The sequence below is a fragment of the Gopherus flavomarginatus genome, chromosome 1 (genome assembly GCF_025201925.1).
Source record: "Gopherus flavomarginatus isolate rGopFla2 chromosome 1, rGopFla2.mat.asm, whole genome shotgun sequence".
NCBI classification, from domain to species: Eukaryota; Metazoa; Chordata; order Testudines; family Testudinidae; genus Gopherus; species Gopherus flavomarginatus.
In genome coordinates this window covers 127522405-127545166 of record NC_066617.1, presented here as the reverse complement: position 1 = coordinate 127545166, position 22762 = coordinate 127522405, and the positions used below count along the sequence as shown (strand labels likewise).

General features: G+C 42.7%; 1 protein-coding gene across 1 annotated transcript in view; it reads right to left on the bottom strand.

Moving 5' to 3' along the window:
* ABCC9 (ATP binding cassette subfamily C member 9) overlaps positions 1-22762 on the bottom strand; it is a 108749-nt gene that overhangs the window by 47843 nt on the left and 38144 nt on the right. The window contains exons 7-15 of the mRNA XM_050936372.1: positions 22221-22376; positions 17074-17208; positions 14985-15147; positions 14214-14254; positions 13424-13566; positions 7378-7486; positions 6170-6280; positions 5159-5231; positions 3601-3706 (exon numbers count right to left, since the gene is read on the bottom strand). Coding sequence (XP_050792329.1) covers positions 3601-3706; positions 5159-5231; positions 6170-6280; positions 7378-7486; positions 13424-13566; positions 14214-14254; positions 14985-15147; positions 17074-17208; positions 22221-22376 — 1037 coding nt within the window. The remainder of the gene's footprint in view (positions 1-3600; positions 3707-5158; positions 5232-6169; positions 6281-7377; positions 7487-13423; positions 13567-14213; positions 14255-14984; positions 15148-17073; positions 17209-22220; positions 22377-22762) is intronic.

Here is a 22762-nt window from a genome sequence, read left to right as displayed (position 1 = left end):
TTCACAGGGACGACCAGAGTTTCTCAAACTGGGGGTCGTGACCCAAAAGAGAGTTGCTGGTGGGGGGGTGTCACAAGGTTATTTTAGGGTGGTCACAGTATTGCCACCCTTACTTTTGCGCTGCCTTCAGAGCTGGGTGACCGGAAAGTGATGGCTGTTGGCTGGGCGCCCAGCTCTGAAGGCAGCGTCACACCAGCAGCTGCGCAGAAGTAAGGGTGGCAATACCATACCAGACCATTCTTACTTCTGCACGGCTGCTGGCAGCGGCTCTGCCTTCAGAGGTGGGAGCCCGGCCAGCAGCCATCACTCTCCAGCTGCCCAGCTCTGAAGGCAGCATTGTCACCAGCACCAGCACAGAAGTAAGGGTAGCAGTACCACAACCCCCCTACAATAACCTTGAGACCCTCCCCAACACACACATAACTCCTTTTTGGGTCAGGACCCCTACAATTACAACACCATGAAATTTCAGATTTAAATAGCTGAAATAATGAAATTTACAATTTTTAAAATCCTATGACCGTGAAATTTACCAAAATGGATTCTGAATTTGGTAGCGCTCTACCCATAAAGCCTATCTGGGGAAAGTTCTCTAAAGGGAAGGTGCACTGAAACGCTTTCTCTTTTTTCCCCTAACATACATGCCCAGTTTCATCCCTGGAGGAAGTAGGTACAGCTCTCACTGCTATCAGAGTTGCGCTAGTTTATCCAAGGGCTGATTTTGGCCACAATGGGCCAAAATCTACTCTCACTTGCACCAATATAAATCCAGATGAATTACTTCAGATTTACATCAGTGTAACTGAGCACAGAATTCAGAATTCAGACTATTGCTGAGGTTTCTATATCTCATCCCTTTGCATATTCATGTAGCAGCAGATATGGTAACTCATGTATACAGAATTACATGGGAAGGGCGTTAAGAAAGTAATTAGAACTTTTATTATGATTTTGTAAAATACAGCAACAGGATTGATTTAGTCAATACTTGAGGTATTCTCCTGTATTCACCTCTCTATTAGGAAGTCTGAAATTATCAGCAAAACACTCCCATGTTTGTAAGCTATCACACAGCACCACATTACAGGTTGCAATGAACAAAGAAGTCAGTCAATAAAGCTTCAGATACTCTGTAATGACGGAGTTACCTGTTTGGTTTCACAGACAGAACAGTTTTGGGTTTTGTCAACATTGGAACTTCATCAGCAAAACTTTTGTTGTTCAGAGGTGTTAACCCCCCACCCCTCTCCCCCTGAGCGACAAAAGTTTTATCGACGAAAAGCGCTGGTGTGACCAGTTTTTTGTCGGCAGGAGAGCTCTCCTGCCAACAAAGCCACTGCTGCTCGTTAGGGGTAGAAGTTTTTTGTCAGTGGGAGAGCTCCCTCCTGCCAACAAACAGCAGCTACACTGTGTGCCTTTTAGTGGCATGGCTGTAAGAGCACGGCTGTGTCACTAAAAGGTGGGTAGTGTAGACAAAGCCTTAATCACATTCCTAAATACCACGGTGACAGAGCATTATTATGCAGAGTGTCTTGGAAAGTGTATTTTACAAGACACAAAGGTGATGTGTGCTTGAGTGTCTGCATGTATCATTGATTGGGCACATCTTCATAAGAACATAAGAACGGCCATCCTGGGTCAGATCAAAGGTCCATCCAGCCCAGTATCCTGTCTACCGACAGTGGCCAATGCCAGGTGCCCCAGAGGGAGTGAACCTAACAGGTAATGATCAAATGATCTCTCTCCTGCCATCCATCTCCACCCTCTGACAAACAGAGGCGAGGGACACCATTCCTTACCCATCCTGGCTAATAGTCATTAACGGACTTAATCTCCATGAATTTATCTAGTTCTATTCTAAACCCTGTTATAGTTCTAGCCTTCACAACTTCCTCAGGTAAGGAGTTCCACAGGTTGACTGTGCGCTGTGTGAAGAAGAACTTCCTTTTATTTGTTTTAAACCTGCTGCCAATTAATTTCATTTGGTGACCCCTAGTTCTTATATTATGGGAATAAGTAAATAACTTTTCCTTATTCACTTTCTCCACTCCACTCATGATTTTATATACCTCTATCATATCCCCCCTTAGTCTCCTCTTTTCCAAGCTGAAAAGTCCTAGCCTCTTTAATCTCTCCTCATATGGGACCCGTTCCAAACCCCTAATCATTTTAGTTGTCCTTTTCTGATTTTTTTTCTTTTTCTTCCCCCTGGGCAAAATGTATTGGTGATGGCTTACTTATCCATTCATCTTCACGGCTATTTCAAAAGTTACAACTCTTGGAAAGAGTAACAACTGTAGGGACCAATCCTAAAAAGAACTGAGCATCTGCATTCCAAGTCAGCAGCATCAAAGGGAAGTTACAGGTGCTCAGCACCTCTCAGGAGTGGGCACAAAGATGACATAACAACTTCTTTAAGATTGCCAAACCTAGATTAAAGTTGGCTTTTAATCCAAAACTAGAATATGGCTTTGTCCTTTATCTTTGTGCCAGGATTTCACCCCAGATGCATTACACTGTACAGCATAGCATATGTTTTACACTTAGAGTCATGGGCCGTGGGTGAACCCCTCATTCACACAGCCTAGCCCTCTGCCCCCCTCCACCCGAGACCCCAGGCTTACCCCCCACCAAACACTTGAAGTCCTGCCTCTAACCCACTCCCCCTTGCCCAGAGCCAGAATAGCCCTGAGACTCCGACTGTGGCCTGAACTGCCCCTGAGTTGCTGGCCAGCCCGAGCCCCAAGCTTCAGGTCACTGGCCCAAGCTGAGCCCCCACCGGCTTCTGGGGAGAGGTGGAGCAAGGACAGGGACTTGGGGTGGAGTGTGGGCAGGGCCATGGCTTTGGTTTGGGGAGGCTTAGCATCCCCTGGCCTACTATAACCGCCACTCATGCATAGAGTGATCGATTCTTTCCATTTAGGTCACAAAATAAGGTTAGCATATTTGAGACTAAGTACTCAACTGGTTTCAACTATATTCAGATTGCCTTTCCATCCCTTCCTTCAAGCACCATGCTGTAAATCTACTACTGGGGCGGGGTGAATTTTTTCAGACTAAGAGCTTATTTGATGAAAAATAAAGTTTTGATCAGCCCAAGACTATTTGTGAATCTGACATGAATAGTTTCAGCCATTCACAAAATGGTTGGAGGAGTAGTGATAGAGGTGCTGATGATGGTGCTGGTTGCTGTCTCTCCTTCACTTCTCTCCCTAGTACCCTTAATAATGTTTAGCCCAGTGGTGAGGGCACTCAGGTGGGATACAGGAGACCTAGGTTCAAATTCACACCTTGAAACAGACTTCCTTGATTCACCAAAAATGCTGAAATATTTCAGATTTGGTTCAACCCAAAGCATTTTTTAAAAAAAATTTCAGAATTGCCATTGAACTGAAATATCAATTATTGGCCCAGCTCAAGCTCTCACTTTCTGTCACAAATGAAACATCACGAGCTGCATCACAATAGATCTGGTGTGAACGTACTGGTAAAGGCTTGCAGGGAGGATTTTGGATGATGAATTAACATGCTCTACATTTCTTATTATGAGCTGTTGGTGCTTAAAATTAAAACAGCAATTAGAAGCTATTGGAAACTTACTTATTCCAGTGAACTTTTCCTTCCAGAGTCTGCATCTCACCAAGTATAGCCAGAAGAAGTGAAGACTTCCCACAGCCAACTTGACCCACAATCATTGTCATCTGACCTATAATAATCATAAACCAAATAAAGAAAGGAGAACCATATGATAGAACACTAATCCAGTAAAAATTAAAAATAGCTTCCTGCCGTTGTTACTACCCTTTATATTCTGTGAATGGCAATTTCGCGTGTATCCACCTTTGAATTAATTTTGAAAGAAAAGGTTCAGGCATTCAGTATCTCCATGATGTAAGTGTACTGTATAAAACTGCTGGAATATATATATTAAAAAAAACCAACAATATTGAGTGATTTATTGAGAGACCGATCTTGGGAACCAAAGTTTTATAGTAAAAATTATTAAAATTAATAACAATACCCCAAGTTTTCTATGTGGGTTTGCCGTGCCAAATTGTGTGTGTGTGTGTGTGGGGGGGTATTTTAAAATCTCTGGCACTTTTTAATAACTACCATTTTGTATGATTAGCCTGTTTAAAATTCCTCTCAGTACTGGCCTTATTTATGCTGTTGTCTGTTTTATTTATATACACATGCACAGATGGCCAAGTAGACCTATTATTTTGAAACTGGCAATTTTTTTCATTATTAGCCATATGTTTAAAACAAACACGAGGAAGTGCTTGTTCACATAATGAACAGTCAACCTGTGGAATTCGTTGTCAGTGGATATTGTGAAGGCCCAAAATCATAACTGAGTTAAAAAAGGAATTAGGTAAGTTCATGGAGGGTAGGTCCATCAGTGTGTATTAACCAAGATGGTCAGAGATGCAATCCCATGCTCTGGGTGTCCCAACACCTCTGACTGTCAGATGCTTGGACTGGACATCAGGGGATGGATCACTTGATGATTGCCCTGATCTATTCATTCCCTTTGAATCATCTGGCATTGACCACTGTTAGAAGATAAGATACTGGGCTGGATGGATCATTGGTCCGACTCAGTGTGGACATTTTTATTTCTATCCATCATTTATTCATTTTTTGGAGTTATAATATAGTTCCATGAACTAGATTTCTTAACCTTTTACATCTTTCTCTTTATATTTCTTGATGTAACCCACACACCTTCTGGGTGTGGAGTTCTGTCCCATCTAGTGGCACCAAGACCACTTAGAGAGCAATTACGTTAGCTAACAAGTAGTTGGCTTTTAGCTCGTACAGTACAGGCTTATGCACCAAGGTCCTAGGTTCAATCCTGCATGCTGACAACAAGGGGTTGTTGGTGTTACATTGACACCAATTTGTTCACATTTATTTTTTGGGTGGAGTAGTGGGGGCACACAACCTAACTTGTTCCAAGATGGATCTTGATAAATTTATTCATGTGATCATATGGCAAAATTGCCTGTGATAGCAGGAGACTGGACTCAATGACTCACAAGGTCCCTTCCAATCCTATGTTTCTTTGTGCTTTGGACTATGTATGCAAGGAATGGTCATTACAGCAAATACACAGTTTCACATGTTTAGCATTTAAGGTGCATATTAATCCTACCTGTTGGAATTCTGATGTTTATATTGGATAATGTGGCTAAGCCGCTTCCCCATGAAAAATATCCATTGGTAACCTACAAAATAATTTCATATATTAGAAGTGCAAACACCTCAATAAATAATTTACAATTGTCAGTTCTGGATAAAAAGGAAAAGAACACTTTTAAAAATGTGATAAAACACATTCAAGTATGGTCACATGAAAAAGTGCAAGTCAAATAAGGGGAGATGGCAAAACAACGCAAAGATTGCGAAGGAAAAATAACTCGTGCATATATTGTAAGAACATCCCTTTATTAAAAGGGCAGTCTCCATGTAAAACTCATGGGCCCCATCACCTCTTGCAGAGAAAAATCCATGCAACATTATATCAAGGGAAGAGATGGACCACACAGAGTATAAACAGGATACTCATGAGGTTCACAGAGGACAAAAAAAGTAGACACTGGGGCCATATTTTGCCTTTGGATTTGTACACTCCCTTTGAAGTTAAGAGGGCTATGGGCTATTCTCCCTCACACAAGAAGGGCATCCATAGGCAGAACTTGGACCAAAGGGCATGTTTGAAACCTGTGCATCTATTTAGCATGAATCTAGTCAGAACCTGTGGGAACAGTTAGTGCATGTTCAGACAAAAGCTTTACCCACATCAGCAATGAATGTGAAAAATGACCTTATGGTACAAAAACTTTGAGTTTGGGAGTGGGCTAGCAGGGGAACTCAAAGAAGAACCTATAGTATATTTGATCATGTGGTTCTTGTTCTTTCCGAATCACAGTATCGCTTGCTACAGAGAAAAAATAGAGGCATTAAAAGGAATGGATGATTTCCAGCAAATAGTCTGGTGTAAATGTATTTTGAGCACACTTTTATCCAAGTATTTTACACCTTCTTCTTGCAGTGAATGATTTGCTTTTGGAAGGACTGCAGGATTTGGGCACTTTGTTATCAGTTTACTCCAGAACATGAGGTTCCCCTCCATGTGAAGAATGAATCCATGAATTCAGACTACCTTGATTGCAATATCATCTATCTCAAAGGGACGTGGCTGTCTCCTCAGTGGCTGCTCATAGCTGTCCAGCTGATGCCGTAAGGGCTGTTTCCTGTTTATGGCTTTGGTATGCTACATGAAAAAGCACAGAAAGATGAAAGTTGAAATTCTAATAAGATGACAACATTCAGGTTCCTTTGAAAGAAAATAGCCTGTTCCCACCCTCCTACCAATCTCGGTCAAGAGAAGAACATGTGAATAGTAACAGGGCATTTCAACATGTGTTGTAACGAAGGCACAACACTGTGAGGAGCTAAGCGCCTCTCACAAGGGCCTGAATGCCCTCAACTGCCTCTGAAGTCAGTGGAGTCTCTTTAAATCCCCCCATCTTTTATATTACCTAATTTAAACTTCTTGTCAGCATCTGCAGTGCTCTACATAATTCTGCCCCATCCTCCTTATCCTTCTCTGTTAAGTTCAGTGTTGCTCCCAGTCCTCTTCAAATCTACCCAGCCTCATCCTCCCATTTGTCAGCTTAGCTTCGCAGACAGTCAGCTCTGTAACTTCTTCCACATGACCATTTAGGCATGGTACAACCTTCCTGAGTTTGTCCGCAAAGCTCCTACTCTGTTTCAGTCCCTTAAAGACTCACTTTTGCTGGGTTGCTTACAGAGAATCAATCTGACTTCTACATACATAGCTTATTCTTTCCTCTCCCTCCCCCCATAATTTTTGTCTGTCTTTAGATTGTGAGCTCCTCAAAGCAGTAACTGACCCTACTTGAATGTCTGGAAAGAATCTGGCACATCACAGGCGGTAAAGTAAAGAAAGAATTCAATCCTTGTAACAACATGAAGGCTACATGAGATATTTAGAACAATAAACTAAAACTGAGAGGGCCAAGTCTGAAAGCTACATTAGTCAAGTCATTTCTTAAAGTTTTTCTTTTTTACTAATGCTTAAGTAAGAGCAGGGGCCTGCCCTGCTGTAAAAACGCATAGTGTGAGCCCCTCTTCTGAGGAGCTCACACCTTAAGCAGGCAGGATAGGCAAAGGATAGAAATAAACTGGAGGCACAGAGAGATAAAATGACTTCCCCAAGTCAGACAGTTGGTGAGTGGCAAAGCCAGGCTCAGAAGCCAAGTCTCCTGAGTCCCAGGTCAGCATCTACTCCACTTGGCCATGCTATCTCCCCCTTTTTGAGCTGCCATGTCAGAAAAGAGAACTTACAAGTCCTGTATGCTTCTTACAGGATTCATAGGTCACAGAGCTTTCTGCACTTCTCCAGCTGTCATCTCCAATCTCATCACTTATGAGAAATTCATTCAGCTTCTGTACGCTTTAAAAAGAAAAGACAATGAGTGAATGCCAGATTTCCATGGGTAAACTTGTAATGATCTGTGCTCCGATCACCGGATCAGAATACTCAAACTTTATGATTGCATGGACTACCTCCACTCCCTTTTGGATTGCATAGCATCCTTGTGGCAATTATTTGCACGGGAAAAAGAACAGTATAAAAGTAGTTAATGCATTTTAAAACTTTATTGTACTGCAATAAGAGCAACTGGAAATGAGGAGAAGAGCTGACACCATATGACTAACCAGCTCTCTGCAATCAACCAGCAAAAGCTCTGTGGCTTGCAGAACACATGCTATTCTTGCTATGTTATTCTTTTAAAAAAATAATCTGGACAGTTACTCATTAACCTTATTGGGCTGCCTCAGTCCTCACTTCACCCCAGGGGCATGTAGCAAAGGGGAAAGCCCAACCAAGTGGTGAGAGAAGCGTGGCTATGAAAAGCCCTTTACAGTATATCCAAATCCAGAGTTTATCACCAAACAGTGTGACAGGAACCTCTTCAACAGGCAGTTGGAGGAAGCTGAGCCAACTCCATAAGGAACGGACACACTAATTGATGTAACTCTTATTATGTGAATGCACTAAAGGAACATGCAATGACATTGACCTACTGCCTTAGAAGGCATGGGTCAAACATTTATTTCAGCCACAGGCAAAAACTCTTCTGCCATCAGAGCTATGATAATTCTTAAAGTGAAATAACTGGTCTGGCCAAAGTATAAGCACTTATTCATATCAGGGACAAGCACTTGATCCTATCAATTTTGTATGATTGATGATGGGGGCCATGAAGCGGCCAAGCACACATTCCTTATACCTCTGCACTTGGGAGTTTCTAGGTCCCTGGGAGAAAGATGACAGGAAATAAATTTTCCAATGCGTGAGATTTGTTTTGGCAAATAGGGTCTTTCAATAATGTCCTTTGGGGTGGCTAAGGATAGTAAGTGAAACACACACACCACGGGGATATTAGGAGAGCACTAAACATAGCACAGAGGAATGAGGAGTGAAGGATAGAGTGATTTATAAAGAGACATGAGATTTTCCATGAGTGCGAAATCATTTTAAACCCAAGAAAAATCTCTAATGTGCCCCTGCTCCCCCTTCAACAAAATGCTTATTATTTAATTTGTTAGGGAATGGCGAGTGTGGACTCAGAACACTAATGTCCTGGGGGTTGTTGTTTGTTATTATTGTTATCCACCAAACAGAGGCAGCAGCAACAATACAATATTTTGCCAGAGTGCCTCAACCTGGACTTGGAGGGACTATGACTGAGGGTGGGAAGTTTAGCTCAGTTTTCAGATCCTGTCAGTGCATGGCATCTCTGTCAGCGAGGGTGCCAATTTGTGCCAGCCGTAGTGGTAGTTTTGTGATACGTACACCTGTGTAACTACACTGAGACAGCAATTCCTTTCACATAGGCCACTACAGAATCAACAGAGGACAATACATTTCAGTCTCTTAACCAGCTAACTAGAGAGGAATTGCTCAGTCACCCACCACTAGGAGAGCTGCTTTGTCAGGCTATATATTTTGGGAAATGTCATACTTGAATTATGGCAAAGTTTGATAAAATCACAGATTTTGTGACACCTATGATTTTCCACTAGTGCTTCTCCCTGTAGCACATATGGCAAATTCCTGTTATAGCCTGGACAAACCTCATTGAATTAAGTTAAACATATCCCCACAGTATGCCAACATTTGTATTGAGTTAAGTTTAACTATTTTAGGAGTTCTTTGAATAAAAAATGTGAATGTTTATGTATTCTTGTGGGATTGTATGTAATGTCTCTAGGGGAAAGACATGGCTAATATAAGGAGGAGAGTTATGAGCATCAAAGGACTATTTGAAACAATGGGTTGAACTTTTAAAGTTAAGTGGGTTTCCCAGGAAATCTCTAGGAGTTGTTTGCAAATGTACCCCTTGGTTATGCAAGAACTCAGCCTTTTGAATCTTCACCCTGAGGAGGGGACCTTTGTCTGCTGATTACCAGTTAAATGAGGACAAGATCAGAGGGCCAAAGTGTATAAAAGAGTAGCCCACAGATTCATGGGAGTGCTTGTTCTGAGCCAATGCCATCATGACCTTGTAAACACAGAAAAACAGTTTGGTGGGGTATGAAGGGCTGACTCCTACTGGAGCCCCTGTTGGAACTGGGGTGATCTCTGGTAAGCTTATTAGCATGTGTGTAGGTTCTTTTTAATATATTTTCTCTGTAATGCTTTCATCTCCAGAATAAATGTTCTTGCCTTGAAAAAGCTGTATTATCTTGTAACTGTGGGCAATTACATTGCTTATAGCAGGCCTGAACAACATACGGCCCGCGGCCCGTGACGGGGAATCAAAGGGCTCTGGGCTGCCCGCAGTGGCGAGGAGGCTAGAGCCCTTTAAATCCCAGCCGCAGCCGGGATTCATAGGGTTCTGGGCTGCCAGCAACCGCAGGGAGCCCAGAGCCCTTTAAATCCCAGCCGCGGCTGGGATTCAAAAGGCTCTGAGCTGCCCGCAGCTGTGGGGAGCCCAGAGCTCTTCAAATCTCAGCTGTGGCCAGGATTCAAAGGGCTCTGGGCTGCCAGCTGCGGCGGGGAGCCCAGAGCCCTTTAAATTTCAGCCGTGGCTGGGAATCAAAGGGCTCTGAGATGCCCGCAGCGGCGAGCCCAGAGCCCCTTAAATCCCAGCCACGGCCGGGAATCAAAGGGCTCTGGGCTGCCCGCAGAGATTCCCGGCCATGGCTGAGATTTAAAGGGCTCAGGGCTCCCCAGTGGCTGCAAGCAGCCCAGAGCCCTTTGAATCCTGGCCGTCGCTCCAGTGGATGAGCTGGGGCTGGGATTTAAAGGGATCGGGCTCCCCTCAGCAGCAGGAGCTCTGGGCCCTTTAAATCCCTGCCCCAGCCCTGCAAAGCTCTGGTTTTCCCCAGCCACTGGAGCCCTGGGCCCTTTAATTTGCCCCTGACAGCTCCCAGCCACCTCTTCAGCTGGGAGCCCCTGATTGATTTAAAATCAAGTATCACCTCCCCAGTCCCAACCTTCCTTTTTGGCCCACAGCTGTTTTGGTGGGGCGGTGCTGGGGAAGGAGGGTTTGTTTCTGCAGGGCTGGGAGGTGCTGGGGCGGGGTGTTTCCGCTGGCCGGGAGGTCTTGGTGGGGGGTGTTTCCGCAGGGCTGGGGGGTTTCGGCCCTCAGCTGTTTTTCTTTGGAGTAATGTGGCCTTCGCCGCTTTACGAGTTGTGCAGGCCTGGCTTACAGCTTCAGAGAAGAAAAGCAAGGCAGGTCTGCTAAGGCACTCTGACTTATTGGTGAATTCACAGTGTAGGCAGGGAACTGTGCAGCTTGGAAATACCCTGGTCAGGAGGGAGTGACACATATCTCCGCCCAAGAGAGCTGACTGTAGAGATGGAAGGCTGAGAGTGGGTGCCCTTGGTGGACCATAGAGGAGGAAATACAGGTGCATTTGCCCTGAACTGTTACACTCCCTCTCCTTCCACCTTCCCCACTGTTCTTCCATGCTACTTTATAACCCCACCAAGGCATCTCCAGGCAGTCTGGCAGGCCAGGACCCCCTCTCCTCCATCTCTTTCCTGTAATTTGTGACTGGGAACCCAGAGTGCAGCCTCAGCATCACAATCCCCTCAAAGTCACAACCTTTTCACAGAACTCAGAGCAGACACAAGTGCATCATTCCCTGATGAGCTATCCAATTCCTTGGTGCCCACTTTGGGTCTGATTCTCCTCTCCTACCAGTGTACATCAGGAGTGACACTACTGCTATCCCTGGTGTAACATTAATGAGTAGAATGGCTTTCCAGATGAGCTACTGTCCCCATTCATGCCAATGGTCCTTTCTAAAAAGAGATCCAGTGTTATGGACAGGGCCGGCTCTAGTTTGTTGCCTCCCCAAGCTCAGAGTGCAACTGCCCAAGCAAAAAGAAAAAAAAAAAAAAGATTGGCTGGAATGCCGCCCCTGGAATTGTGCTGCCCCAAGCACGTGCTTGTTTTGCTGGTGATTAGAGCCGGTCCTGGTTATGGATATAATTCCATCATAAAGCACAGTCACTATTCCACTCCTTGCGATGGGGAGAAATAGGAGTAGGCTGCTCTCCCCGATGTCAAGGGACAGACCTGTTAAATAGCCATCACTTTGTTTACGCCCCAGCTTCTTCCTCTCTTCCCCTTCTAGTATTGCTAGCCAGCTGGGAGCAATTGTGGCTGGCCAGTGCATGATGGGTGAGGCTAGGAAGGAAGATATGAGCTACAATCCAAGTCAGGACAGTCTGGCCTAGAGTAAGGACTTCAAGATTTGCCTCAATAATAATTTTTACAGCCATTAACTTTACTGACACTTTCCTTGTTCTCATACGATGCAGTAAGATGGAGTGTCTGGTCTGTTTTCTTTACGCCTTTTCATCATTTTGAATAACCAAGCTGAGTCCCCTTCATCCTGTCTGTTTCTCAGACAAGTATAAAGAGATCTCTTTAATATATGAACATGAAAATGTCCATACTGGGTCAGATCAATGGTCCATCTAGCCCAGTATCCTGTCTTCTGTCAGTGGCCTATACCAGAAGCTTTAGAGGGAATGAACAGAACAGGGCAATTACTCTCTGTCATCCAATCCCTGCACCTGGCAATCAGAGGTTTAGGGACACAGAGAGCATGGGATTGCATCTCTGACCATTTTGGCTAATAGCCACTGATAGAGCCATCTTTCATGAACTTATCTAATTCTTTTTTGAACCCAGATATACTTTTGGCCTTCACAGCATCCCCTCACAATGAGCTCCACGGTTGACTGTGTGTTGTGTGAAGAAGTACTTCTTTTTGTTAATTTTAAACCTGTTGCCTATTTCCATCAGGTGACCCCTGGTTCTTGTGTTATGTGAAAGGGTAAATAATACTTCCTTATTCACTTTCTCTACAATGTTCATGATTTTATAGACCTCTATCATATCCCCTTTTAATCATCTCTTTTCCAAGCTTAAAAGTCCCAGTCTTTTTAATCTCTCCTCATCCAGAAGCTGTTCCATATCCCTAATAATTTTTGTTGCCCTTCTCTGAACCTTTCCATTTCTAATACATCTTTTTTGAGATGGGGCAACCAGAACTGCATGCAGTATTCAAGGTGTGGGCGTACCATGGCTTTATACAGTGGCATTATATCTTCTCATTATCTCTTTCCTAAAGGTTTCTAACATTCTGTTAGCTTTCTTGATTGCTACTGCACATTGACCAGATGTTTTCAGAGAACTATCCACAGTGACTCCAAGATCTCTTTTGTGAGTGGTAACAGATCATTTAGACCCCATTTTTTTTGTATGTATAATTGGAATTGTGTTTTCTAATGTGCATTACTTTGCATTTATCAACATTAATTTTCATCTGCCATTTTGTCACCCAGTTTTGTGAGATTCTTTTGTAACTCTTTGCAGTCTGCTTTGGACTTAACTACCTTGAGTAATATTGTATCATCTGCAAATTTTGCCACCTCACTGTTTACCCTCTTTTCAAAATCATTTCTGACTATGTTGAACAGTACTGGTCCCCGTACAACCCCTTGAGGGACCCTGGAATTTACTTATCTCCATTTCAAAAAACTGACCATTTATTCCTACACTTTGTTTCCTGTCTTTTAACCAGTTATTGATCCATAAGAGGATCTTCCCTCTTACCCCATGACTGTTCACTTTGCTTAAGAGTTTTTGGTGAGGGATCTTGTCAAAGGCTTTCTGAAAGTCCAAGTATACTACATCCACTGGATCACCCTTGTCCACACGCTTGTTGAACCCTCCAAAGAATTTAAATAGATTGGTGAGGCATGATTTCCCTTTACTAAAGCCATGTTGACTCTTCCCCAACAAATCATGTTCATTTATATGTCCGATAATTCTGTTCTTTATTATAGTTTCACTCATACCTTATGACAGCCTTGACTGCAAATCTAACCACTGTGGAGAGCAGGAACAGTGGTGTGACCAGGATGTGAAACAATGACAGTGATGCAAAGGCCTGTGCTGGCTTCAGTGTCTCCTCATTTTGATATTCATAGGTCACAAAGGTCTGTCACATGAAAACAAAGGAAGATTAGTGAAAAGGATGTCAAGCTACACAGGCTGGCTCAAAACAGTGGGGGAAATACTTATTGAAATATTTTACCTGAGTAGAGGCTGAGTACAAACTGAATAAGGACCTCAGTGTTTGGTACATAAACATTTCTTACTGCCCAGCATGAAGGGGAAAGGTATTTCCCCAGTGCATTAGTCATGAGATTCATTTTTGTGCAGAGGGCTAGTGCAAACTTATGTCCCACTTAAGTCCAACCATGACTTATTTTGATTATTTACATTGTCTAGGCCTTGTACTGGGCCCAGAGTAAATTTCACCCATAGACAATGGAACAGCAACACCTCAAAACAAGATATTCTCAAACATAGTCTGTCCCCTTCCAGTTTAGCCACATTTTGATATTCTGTTTGGTTTCTGCGGAAGACTGAAATTAATGTTGCTTTTTGTTTGCTTCCCTTTTCACATGTTCAAATCTCAGGTGTTGTAAATTCATGTTTGGGAATTGAGTTTGTTAGTGTAATACAGATAGGAAGCCAACAGAGACATACTAATTCACATACTGTTTCTGTAAAAAATAGGTCCTATATAAACAGTGACAGTTTTTAATTTCTTTTCAGATAAAGGAGAAAATATTGTCTTACTGCAAGAACAGCTGCTATTGGGATGGCTGCGTTCATGAAAACTGTGGAAAGAAATAAAATATACATTGGACTATTTGAACTGTACAAAAATCATCTTAATAGTAATTTGTAATACTTTATACCAAATCCAAGCATAGTCAGTTAAATATGTTAGCTGAGGAATTTAAACTCAAATGTTGTTTCCTAGCCATTAAATCTCCCAAAGGAAAACTCCTTAGCAGGAAGAACTTTCCTTCCATGTCTGACTTAGATCTTATATACACAAACAAACCAACCAAGAAATGTTATAGTTTCTAAATTTTAATGAATTGAAATAAAATATTTTCATATGAACTGCAGAATTATAATGTATCACAGCCAAAAATTGCTTTGAAAGAACAATTTACTACAAATATTGGGGCCATTTCCTTCAACTCTACCTCATTACAAGGAATGGAATTTATTTTAGTTCCTAACTTAGGTCTGTCCCAATCACACCTGCTGATGTTATTTCAGTATTTATTAATGTAAAATCTCATAACTAAGGTTGCAAAAAACTTTTTGAAGTTAAATAATAACAGTAACAAAATCTACCAAATGATGTCAAGCTTCCTGTTGTGTTATTTATCTTGTCTTTTATTTTCCATCATGTTTCATAACAAAATAGCCACTACCATAAGTACAGGTATCTTGCTTCAACTGAAGTCTCAAAAGGAATTTACTATTGAGAGACAAATCCATATCTAAGTGTTATGTTACAAACGATACTGCCCCTAGAACAGAATTACTTACTGGAAAGAGATGTGTAAAGCGCAAAGGTTTTGAGACTTATGAGCTCCTTGGTTCTTGTTTCCTCTACGCTAGTGCAAAATATGTGCTCCCAGGCATACAACTTTAACAACTTAATGCCTTTCAAGATCTCATTGGTCTTCTTTAATCTCTCGGTAGAATAATCCTTTACATTAAAAAAGAAATTACAAATTACAAAATTAATATTTTTAAATTATTTTTATTAAAAATGCTTTTTTTCTCTCACATTTGTTCTAAAATTAGCCAAACTGGGATTACTCATGACCTGGTATATACTTAAGTACTATACATAATGAAATATATAATTTCATGTTCCTTGACGATTTTAGAGACTTTAAAGTCATGAGAAGAAAATAAAAGTGATTTTGCATTGAAAAAATCAAAGCTAATATATCTTGGGGAAAATAACCTGAAACCTATGTATCTAAATAGAGAACTAAACCTGAGAAGTGATAATACTGAAGAAGAAAAATGATGGACAATTGGTAATGAAAAAAAATTACATTTGAGGTTGTAATGTGGTATTGCCTCAAAAAGACCGGTTTTGGATTGCGTACAGAAGATTCACATAATATGTGCTAATTTTATTGATTTATTTAAGTAATAGCCTCTCATCTGCAATATTGTGTTCATCTGTTTTGGGCACATTACTACCAAAATACATTAACAAGTTGGGAGGAATTCGGAGAAGAACAAGAAAGATCAAAGGGGTGGAGGGGTTTATGTCTGAAAAAAGTATAAAAGATAGGTCCTCAGCCAGTGTAAATTGGCATACGTCCATTGGGGTCAATCAAACTGAGGATCAGACCCAGATATGTTTAGCTTGGCTAACTGACAGTTAAGATATGGGGGGGAGATGGTAACAGTCTAGGTATTAAGGAAATTTAAAATTAGGATACATTTCCAATTAATGAGTTTATTCACATGATTTAATATTTCATTTCTATATTTTATCATTTTCATTAATTGCTGACATTCCATACAGTACATCATTTGAATTAGAAAACAATGGGCTCCATGGTATCTAAGCATAGATAGTCATAACGTGATCAAGTTACTCAGCTGGGGTGAAATTCACCTCTGTAAAAAGGGTCAGCACAAGGTGCATATACCACTTTAAGGCCCAAGTTTAGTACAGTATTTAAGCATGTGATTAAATGTTTTGCTGACAAGGGATGAACTGCTGAATCAGGACCTAGCCCCAGATCCTCAGAAGGTATTTAGGCTCCTAACTTCCACTGATTTTCATACAAGTTAAGATCCTAAATACATTTGAGGACCAGGGCCTAAGTCCTTACTTTCCAGGCTTAAGAAGGACCTGAGTAGTTCATAAGCTTTGTGCTGGCCCACAGCGCAGGAGCGAATTTCTTCCATGCAAATTTAATTGAGCAATAAATGGTCTCATGAATGTCTATCTTGTTAAGGAACTCCCCATTCAGTAGAACTTCAATCACAATACAGAAATATTATACTAAAAGTCAGATATTTCTTTCTCCTTCCTTCCCCCAACATACTCACTGAACATGCGCAGTGGGGTATCTTTGATGTCATTGTCACAGGTGAATATTGGAGGAGAGGGTATTCAAATGATCAGAACTCAAATGATCAAGAATGTCAGTGAGAATGTAATATATATTGTATTTAATGCACCTCTTAAAAAAGAGTTGAAAATGTGACCATTGTAGTTTCCACTGTATTACATTGAAACTATTTGTTGGCAGCCCAAAAATAAATAAAAATTGAAAAATCAAATTTAATTATGTGGTTTATTTCATTAATAATAAACATTCCCAAAAGATAGTTTAGTTTTCTATAAGTAATAATACTTTGTTCTTCAATAGCACCTTTCATCTCTGGATCACAAATAACTTTGCAAACAACTTGCGAAGTAGGCAAATATTACTATCCTTATTTTACAGATCTGAAAACTGAGGGACAAAAAAGTTAAATGGCTTACCCAAATTTACACAGCAAATTATTTGAAAAACTAGGAATAGAATCCAGAACTCTCGATTCCAGGGTTTCTGCTTTAACTACTGGACCACAGGCATCACTAAAATAAATTACTTACAAGAGTGCTCTTCTGCGCCTCAGCCAACTTTGTAGCTATGAAATACTGTATTGGAGCGAGCAATACAATAACAGCAGCACCAACCAAGGCACTTACTCGAAGTAAGTTATAGAGCAGGATCACGCCCATTATGATCTAAGGAGGAAAAAGACACACAGGAAAAGGAATACATTTCAGGATGCCTACAAGACAGCCATTCGAAAAAAAAATCCTCTCAGACTATATAGTCTAATAATACATAGAATTTGCATAAATTAAATAAAACCTCACTTCTAATTTACTTCAGAAGTTAAGTTTTGAAATTCTAGGGAAAGTTTCTACAAACCTTTATTATCGTTATTTATTTGTATTGTGGTAGCACCTAGCTACTCAAGTCATGGACAAGGACTCCAATGTGATATGTACTGTACAAACACAGAATGAAAAGATAGTGCCTGCCCCAAAGAGTCAAGCATGCAGTGACATATTAGCTGTTAAGCCATTAGTGCTCTGGAGTCAGTGGGCTTGATTCTCATTTGTACAAAAGCCTCTTTACACCACTTACAAGGGTCTTAAAGTGGGTATAAATTACATTTACATTCAACTTAAGGTACCTTTCCACTGCCAGAGTGAGTCCTATTGTAAAACAGAATCAGGGCCAGGGGAGGTACTGATATGAATAAGTGCTACTCATGTCAGAAAGGGCATGCAGGATTGAGTCCCTACTTTTATTTGTTTCACCTTTTCAGTTAACTAATGAATTCAGTTAAACATGTCTTTCCATTGCATAGTTAAACCACTAATATCCAGTCATGTTTAAGATTTTGCAGAGTATTATTTACATACATAAAAATCCTTTCCTTAGCAGAAAGATGGCCGAGGTGCCTAGTGGCAATTTGGGCCTGAGGCAAATCCTGCTGTCCTTACTCAGGTGCCTTTGAGGGTGCTCAGCACCTTGCTGGATACACTCAGCAATTTGTAGGATCAACCCTCAATCTTTATTCCAGACCAGCAGGATATAGTTTGATGACGTTATATTTAGGATTAGATTGTAACATCAGCCTCAGCCATAAACTGCTTCGCCCCAGGAGTAGCATTGGAAGTCACTGTTCCGCACGGTACGTTATACCACTCGCCGGATAGGCGGGTAGTAATCGATCTATCAGGGATCGATTTATCGTGTCTCATCTAGACACGATAAATCAATCTGCAAATCAATGCCCGTACTCCACCTCGGCTGGAGTAAGCAGCTTCGATGGGGGAGCCGCGGCAGTCGACTCACCGCCGTGAGGACGGCCAGGTAAGTTGAACTAAGATACTTCGACTTCAGCTACATGAATAGCATATCTTAGACTGATCCCCACCTCCCAGTGTAGACCAGCCCTCAGAAACATCCTTCAGAGATCCAATTCCTCTGCTTCACGATGAGACAGCACCCACATTTCTCTGCCTGACTGCATTAGGGGGAGTCACACTCTAGCCTATAGTTAGCAAATGTTAATTCCTTGTCTTTTTTCAGAGAAAGAAAGAAGCTAATTGAACTGCTGATTTAGAAATATCTGGTACCCTAACATGTGAATTGTTGATACCAGCAGCTGCCCAATGCTTTGACAATGAAAAAAACTTAAATATAACAGACACACTTGATCACTTTTACTTTTGGGTTTTTTTTAAGTGCTAGTGTCAGCTACTGGCTTGACAACAGTTCACAGATTTTAAGGCCAGAAGAGACCATTATGATAATTTAATCTGACTTCCTGCATAACACAGGCCATAGAAGATCACCCAGTAAACTCTGCATCAAACCCATAACTTCTGTACCAGCAACACCAGATCTTTGAGAAAGTTATCCATATCCCAAGGGCATTAATTCAAAGTCTACTGAAGTCAATTAAAATACTGCCAATTAATTTCAGTGAGGGTATGGCTACACTTGAAATTTCAAAGCAAGTGTGAGTGTAGTTGGAGCGCCAGCGCTGGGAGAGAGCTCTCCCAGTGCTGCACATAAACCAAATCCCTTACGGGTGTAGCTTGCAGCGCAGGGAGCCGCACTCCCAGCGCTGCAGCACTGATTACACTGAGGCCATGTCTACATCTAAAATTTTGCAGCGCTGGTTGTTACAGCTGTATTAGTACAGCTGTATAGGGCCAGCGCTGCAGAGTGGCCACACTTACAGCAACCAGCGCTGCAAGTGGTGTTAGATGTGGCCACACTGCAGCGCTGTTTGGCGGCTTCAGGGGGGTTCGGGGAACGCGAGAGCAAACCGCGGCGAAGCTGGGTCTCCTTTCGCCCGGTTTGCTCTCGCGTTCCCGGAACCACCCAGCAAACCTCAGGGAAGGAGACCTGCTTGCTCGGGGGTTCGGGGAACGCGAGAGCAAACCGGGGAAGGAGACCAGCTTGATTACCAGAGGCTTCCTCAGGTATGCTGGATACCTGCTTATTCCACGGAGGTCAAGAAAAAGCGCTGGTAAGTGTCTATATTTGATTACCAGCGCTGGATCACCAGCGCTGGATCCTCTACACCCGAGACAAAACGGGAGTACGGCCAGCGCTGCAAACAGGGAGTTGCAGCGCTGGTGGTGCCTTGCAGATGTGTACACCTCCTAAGTTGCAGCGCTGTAACTCCCTCACCAGCGCTGCAACTTTCTGATGTAGACAAGCCCTCAGGCTTTACAGCGCTGTATCTTACAGCGCTCAGGGGGGGTGTTTTTTCACACCCCGAGTGCGAAAGTTGCAGCGCTGTAAAGTGCCAGTGTAGCCATGGCCTGAGTTGTCATTTAGGTCCTATTGCTCCTTGAGCTGGAGGAAAAGCAAAGGAAGTGGCAATAGAAACTTCCTCAGACTGTCCTTTCACTTTCCTGGTAGGATCACCTCCATGGATTAAGAAGATATTTCACTTTCTATATCTGTTCAGTCCTCGTCATTTTCCTGAGACTGATAAAAAGGTGACCATTCTGCTACACACAATTTAAGCTATATACAATTAGCCTGAAAGCGACCAGCAGTTCAGTTAACAAAGACCAACTGAAAAAACCTTCATATGGTAATCCCTTTTGGACAATTCTAAACCAGCCTGGATTTGAAGCAGTGATTTATAGGTGAAAATGTCTTTATGGTTACTAATCCCTTATGCCAGGGATTGGCAACCTTTGGCATGTGGCCCACCAGGCAGGTTTGTTTACCTGCTACGTCCACAGGTTCAGCAGATTGCGGCTCCCACTGGCCGCGGTTCGCCGTCCCAGTCCAATGGGAGCTGCGGGAAGCGACGTGGGCCGAGGGATGTGCTGGCCACTGCTTCCTGCAGCCCCATTGGCCTGGAGCGGGGAACCGTGGCCAGTGGGAGCCGCGATTGGTCGAACATGAGGATGCGGCAGGTGAACAAACTGGCCCGGCCCACTAGGGTGCTTACCCTGGCGGGCCGCGGGCCAAAAGTTCCCGATCCCTGCCTTATGCCATCCAGGCCCTTTATTGTCTGTTTTTTCATCATACATTCTCTTTGATGACCCTGCTAAAAATAAACAAATGACAAAAGTGGATGTCCCCTTTATTATGGATGATTTATAGTGCCATGAATTTACATAGTGTAGATCTAATTTACCAAAGCTTTCATTCCTGTTATTTTTCCTTGACAGCTGTTAAAAATACCTATAAGTTAGGACCTACTCATCCCCACTCAGAAGCCCAAGAGTAAATTTTTCAAAAATATCTTAGGAGCCCAAGTCTTATTGAAAGTCAATGGGACTTATGCTCCTAAATTGCTTTCTCACATTTGAAAATTCAGCTACCTCAACTCTAATATTGTCTTCCTTCCTTTTGATTCATCTGTTCTTCTGCTGTACACAACCCAGATTGGATTAGAACCAGATGTTTAGAACTAGAAGTTTATGATAACTAGTGCACCTGTTTAGTTCTGCAGTGGGGTGATCACCTGCTCCTGCCCGGGAGGGGTTAAGAGTAGCCCTGGGGAGGGCTGTGGCTGGGAGAAAGCAGCTACTAGGCTGACTGGGGAAGCAGCTGCAGCTGGGCCACGCCCCAGTCAGGCCACAGCTAGCCTGTATAAAAAGGACAGTGAGCGAAGAGCTGACACAGTCTCTCTCTGCTTTCCGAGAGAGTGAGAAGGGCCTGGTTGCTGGGAAGCTCAGGGTGCCTAGAGTGAGGCAGGGCTGGGGAAAGGCCAGAGGGGCTGGGGAGCTCCAGGCTGGCAACTCCCCAGGCTGCAGGGCCTGGTCCAAGGCCCATAGTGGTACTGGGAGGCAGAGGAAGGCAGCAGGTCCGAACCCCCTTGCCTATGATGAGTGGATTTTACACTGCAGTCTGCCCCAGTGAGCAGGGGCTAGATGATGATTGGCAGTAGCCCAGACTTAGGCAAGGTGGGGATTAGAGGGTGGGGGGTTTCCCAGAGAGAGAAGACCCATACAGACAGGTGGGTATTGCCAGGGGGCAGCCCCAGGGTAAAGGGGCATCAGGGTCCAGGAGGGACACGGGGTCAGCAAAAAGCGGGACATGGGCCTGCAGAGGGTGCCCAGGCTGGAAAAGAGCTAATTCCCTGAGATGACCAGCAGGAGGCGCCACAGGGGTGAGTCCTGCACCTTTACAAGTTTTCAACACTCAAATCAGTGTTCCTTTCTGTGGATCACTAACCACACTTTCTGACAGTATAACACTTGACATACCATACCTTCTTTGCAATACAGGATCACGGAATTAAGGGCCAAGTTCTGACACTCTTCACTCTTGCCCCATGAAACAGCTGCAAATGAATTCTGCAAAACCAGCAATATTTTGGTCCACCATGGCTGCCTGCACAGATTACTTGTGGCAGCTGCGGAACAAATATGAGCAGAGGAAGGTGTATAGGGCTGTGGGAAAGACAGGTAATCCATTCTAAAATTCACAGACCATTCCCCTGGCTTGTAAATATTACCCAGAAAAATCTCTCCCCACTGGCCTGCAGCAATACTACTTCATAGCCTTTGGAGGAGACAGCAGTTCTACCCTTTAGTCCTCCTCCTGGTCACAGCTCTTCATTTGTAACTACAGTCCAATACTATAATTACCAGGTGTTTTTTTTTCTGAAATAGTCTCAAAGATGTACATTGTGTTAAAAATATCTTCTGTTTTCAGGGGGGTTTCTTCTAAAAAATAGGCCCTTACTTTGATGCTCTACCTGAATGGGCATAGCCCAGAGATTGGGACACAGAAACAAGAACCACATCAGCTGATTTGTTTCTATGGCAACCAAGTTATTGATCTGTCCCAAGGTCATCTCTCCCATGGACAAGTTGGATGTGGAAAGCCTCAGGATCTTATTGTATATCATTGCCTGGAGAGAGGGATAAAGTACAGTATATAAAGTTACAACAGCAAACAGACATTGCAAATGTCAGTATCAGAGATTGTCCATTCCCCCAGTTCCCAAACAGAGAGAGAGATTTTTGAAAATAGAGGTTAAATAGTAGAATTATTGCCTCAATTTTTTTGTTATTCCTGCAGCCATTACAAGCAGTCCCACTGGACCAAATGTCTCCATGGCATGACTACACAGACCTCATTCAGCAGCAATGAATTTGACCTGATGGAACTATTCTTCCAAGCAAGGGCTGCAGGAGTGATGCTCATATGAGATCAATAACATAACAAAAATGACAACAGCGTGTAGAGAATAGAGATATGGGACAAGAAGGAATACAGCTTATTTTTGATGAAAAA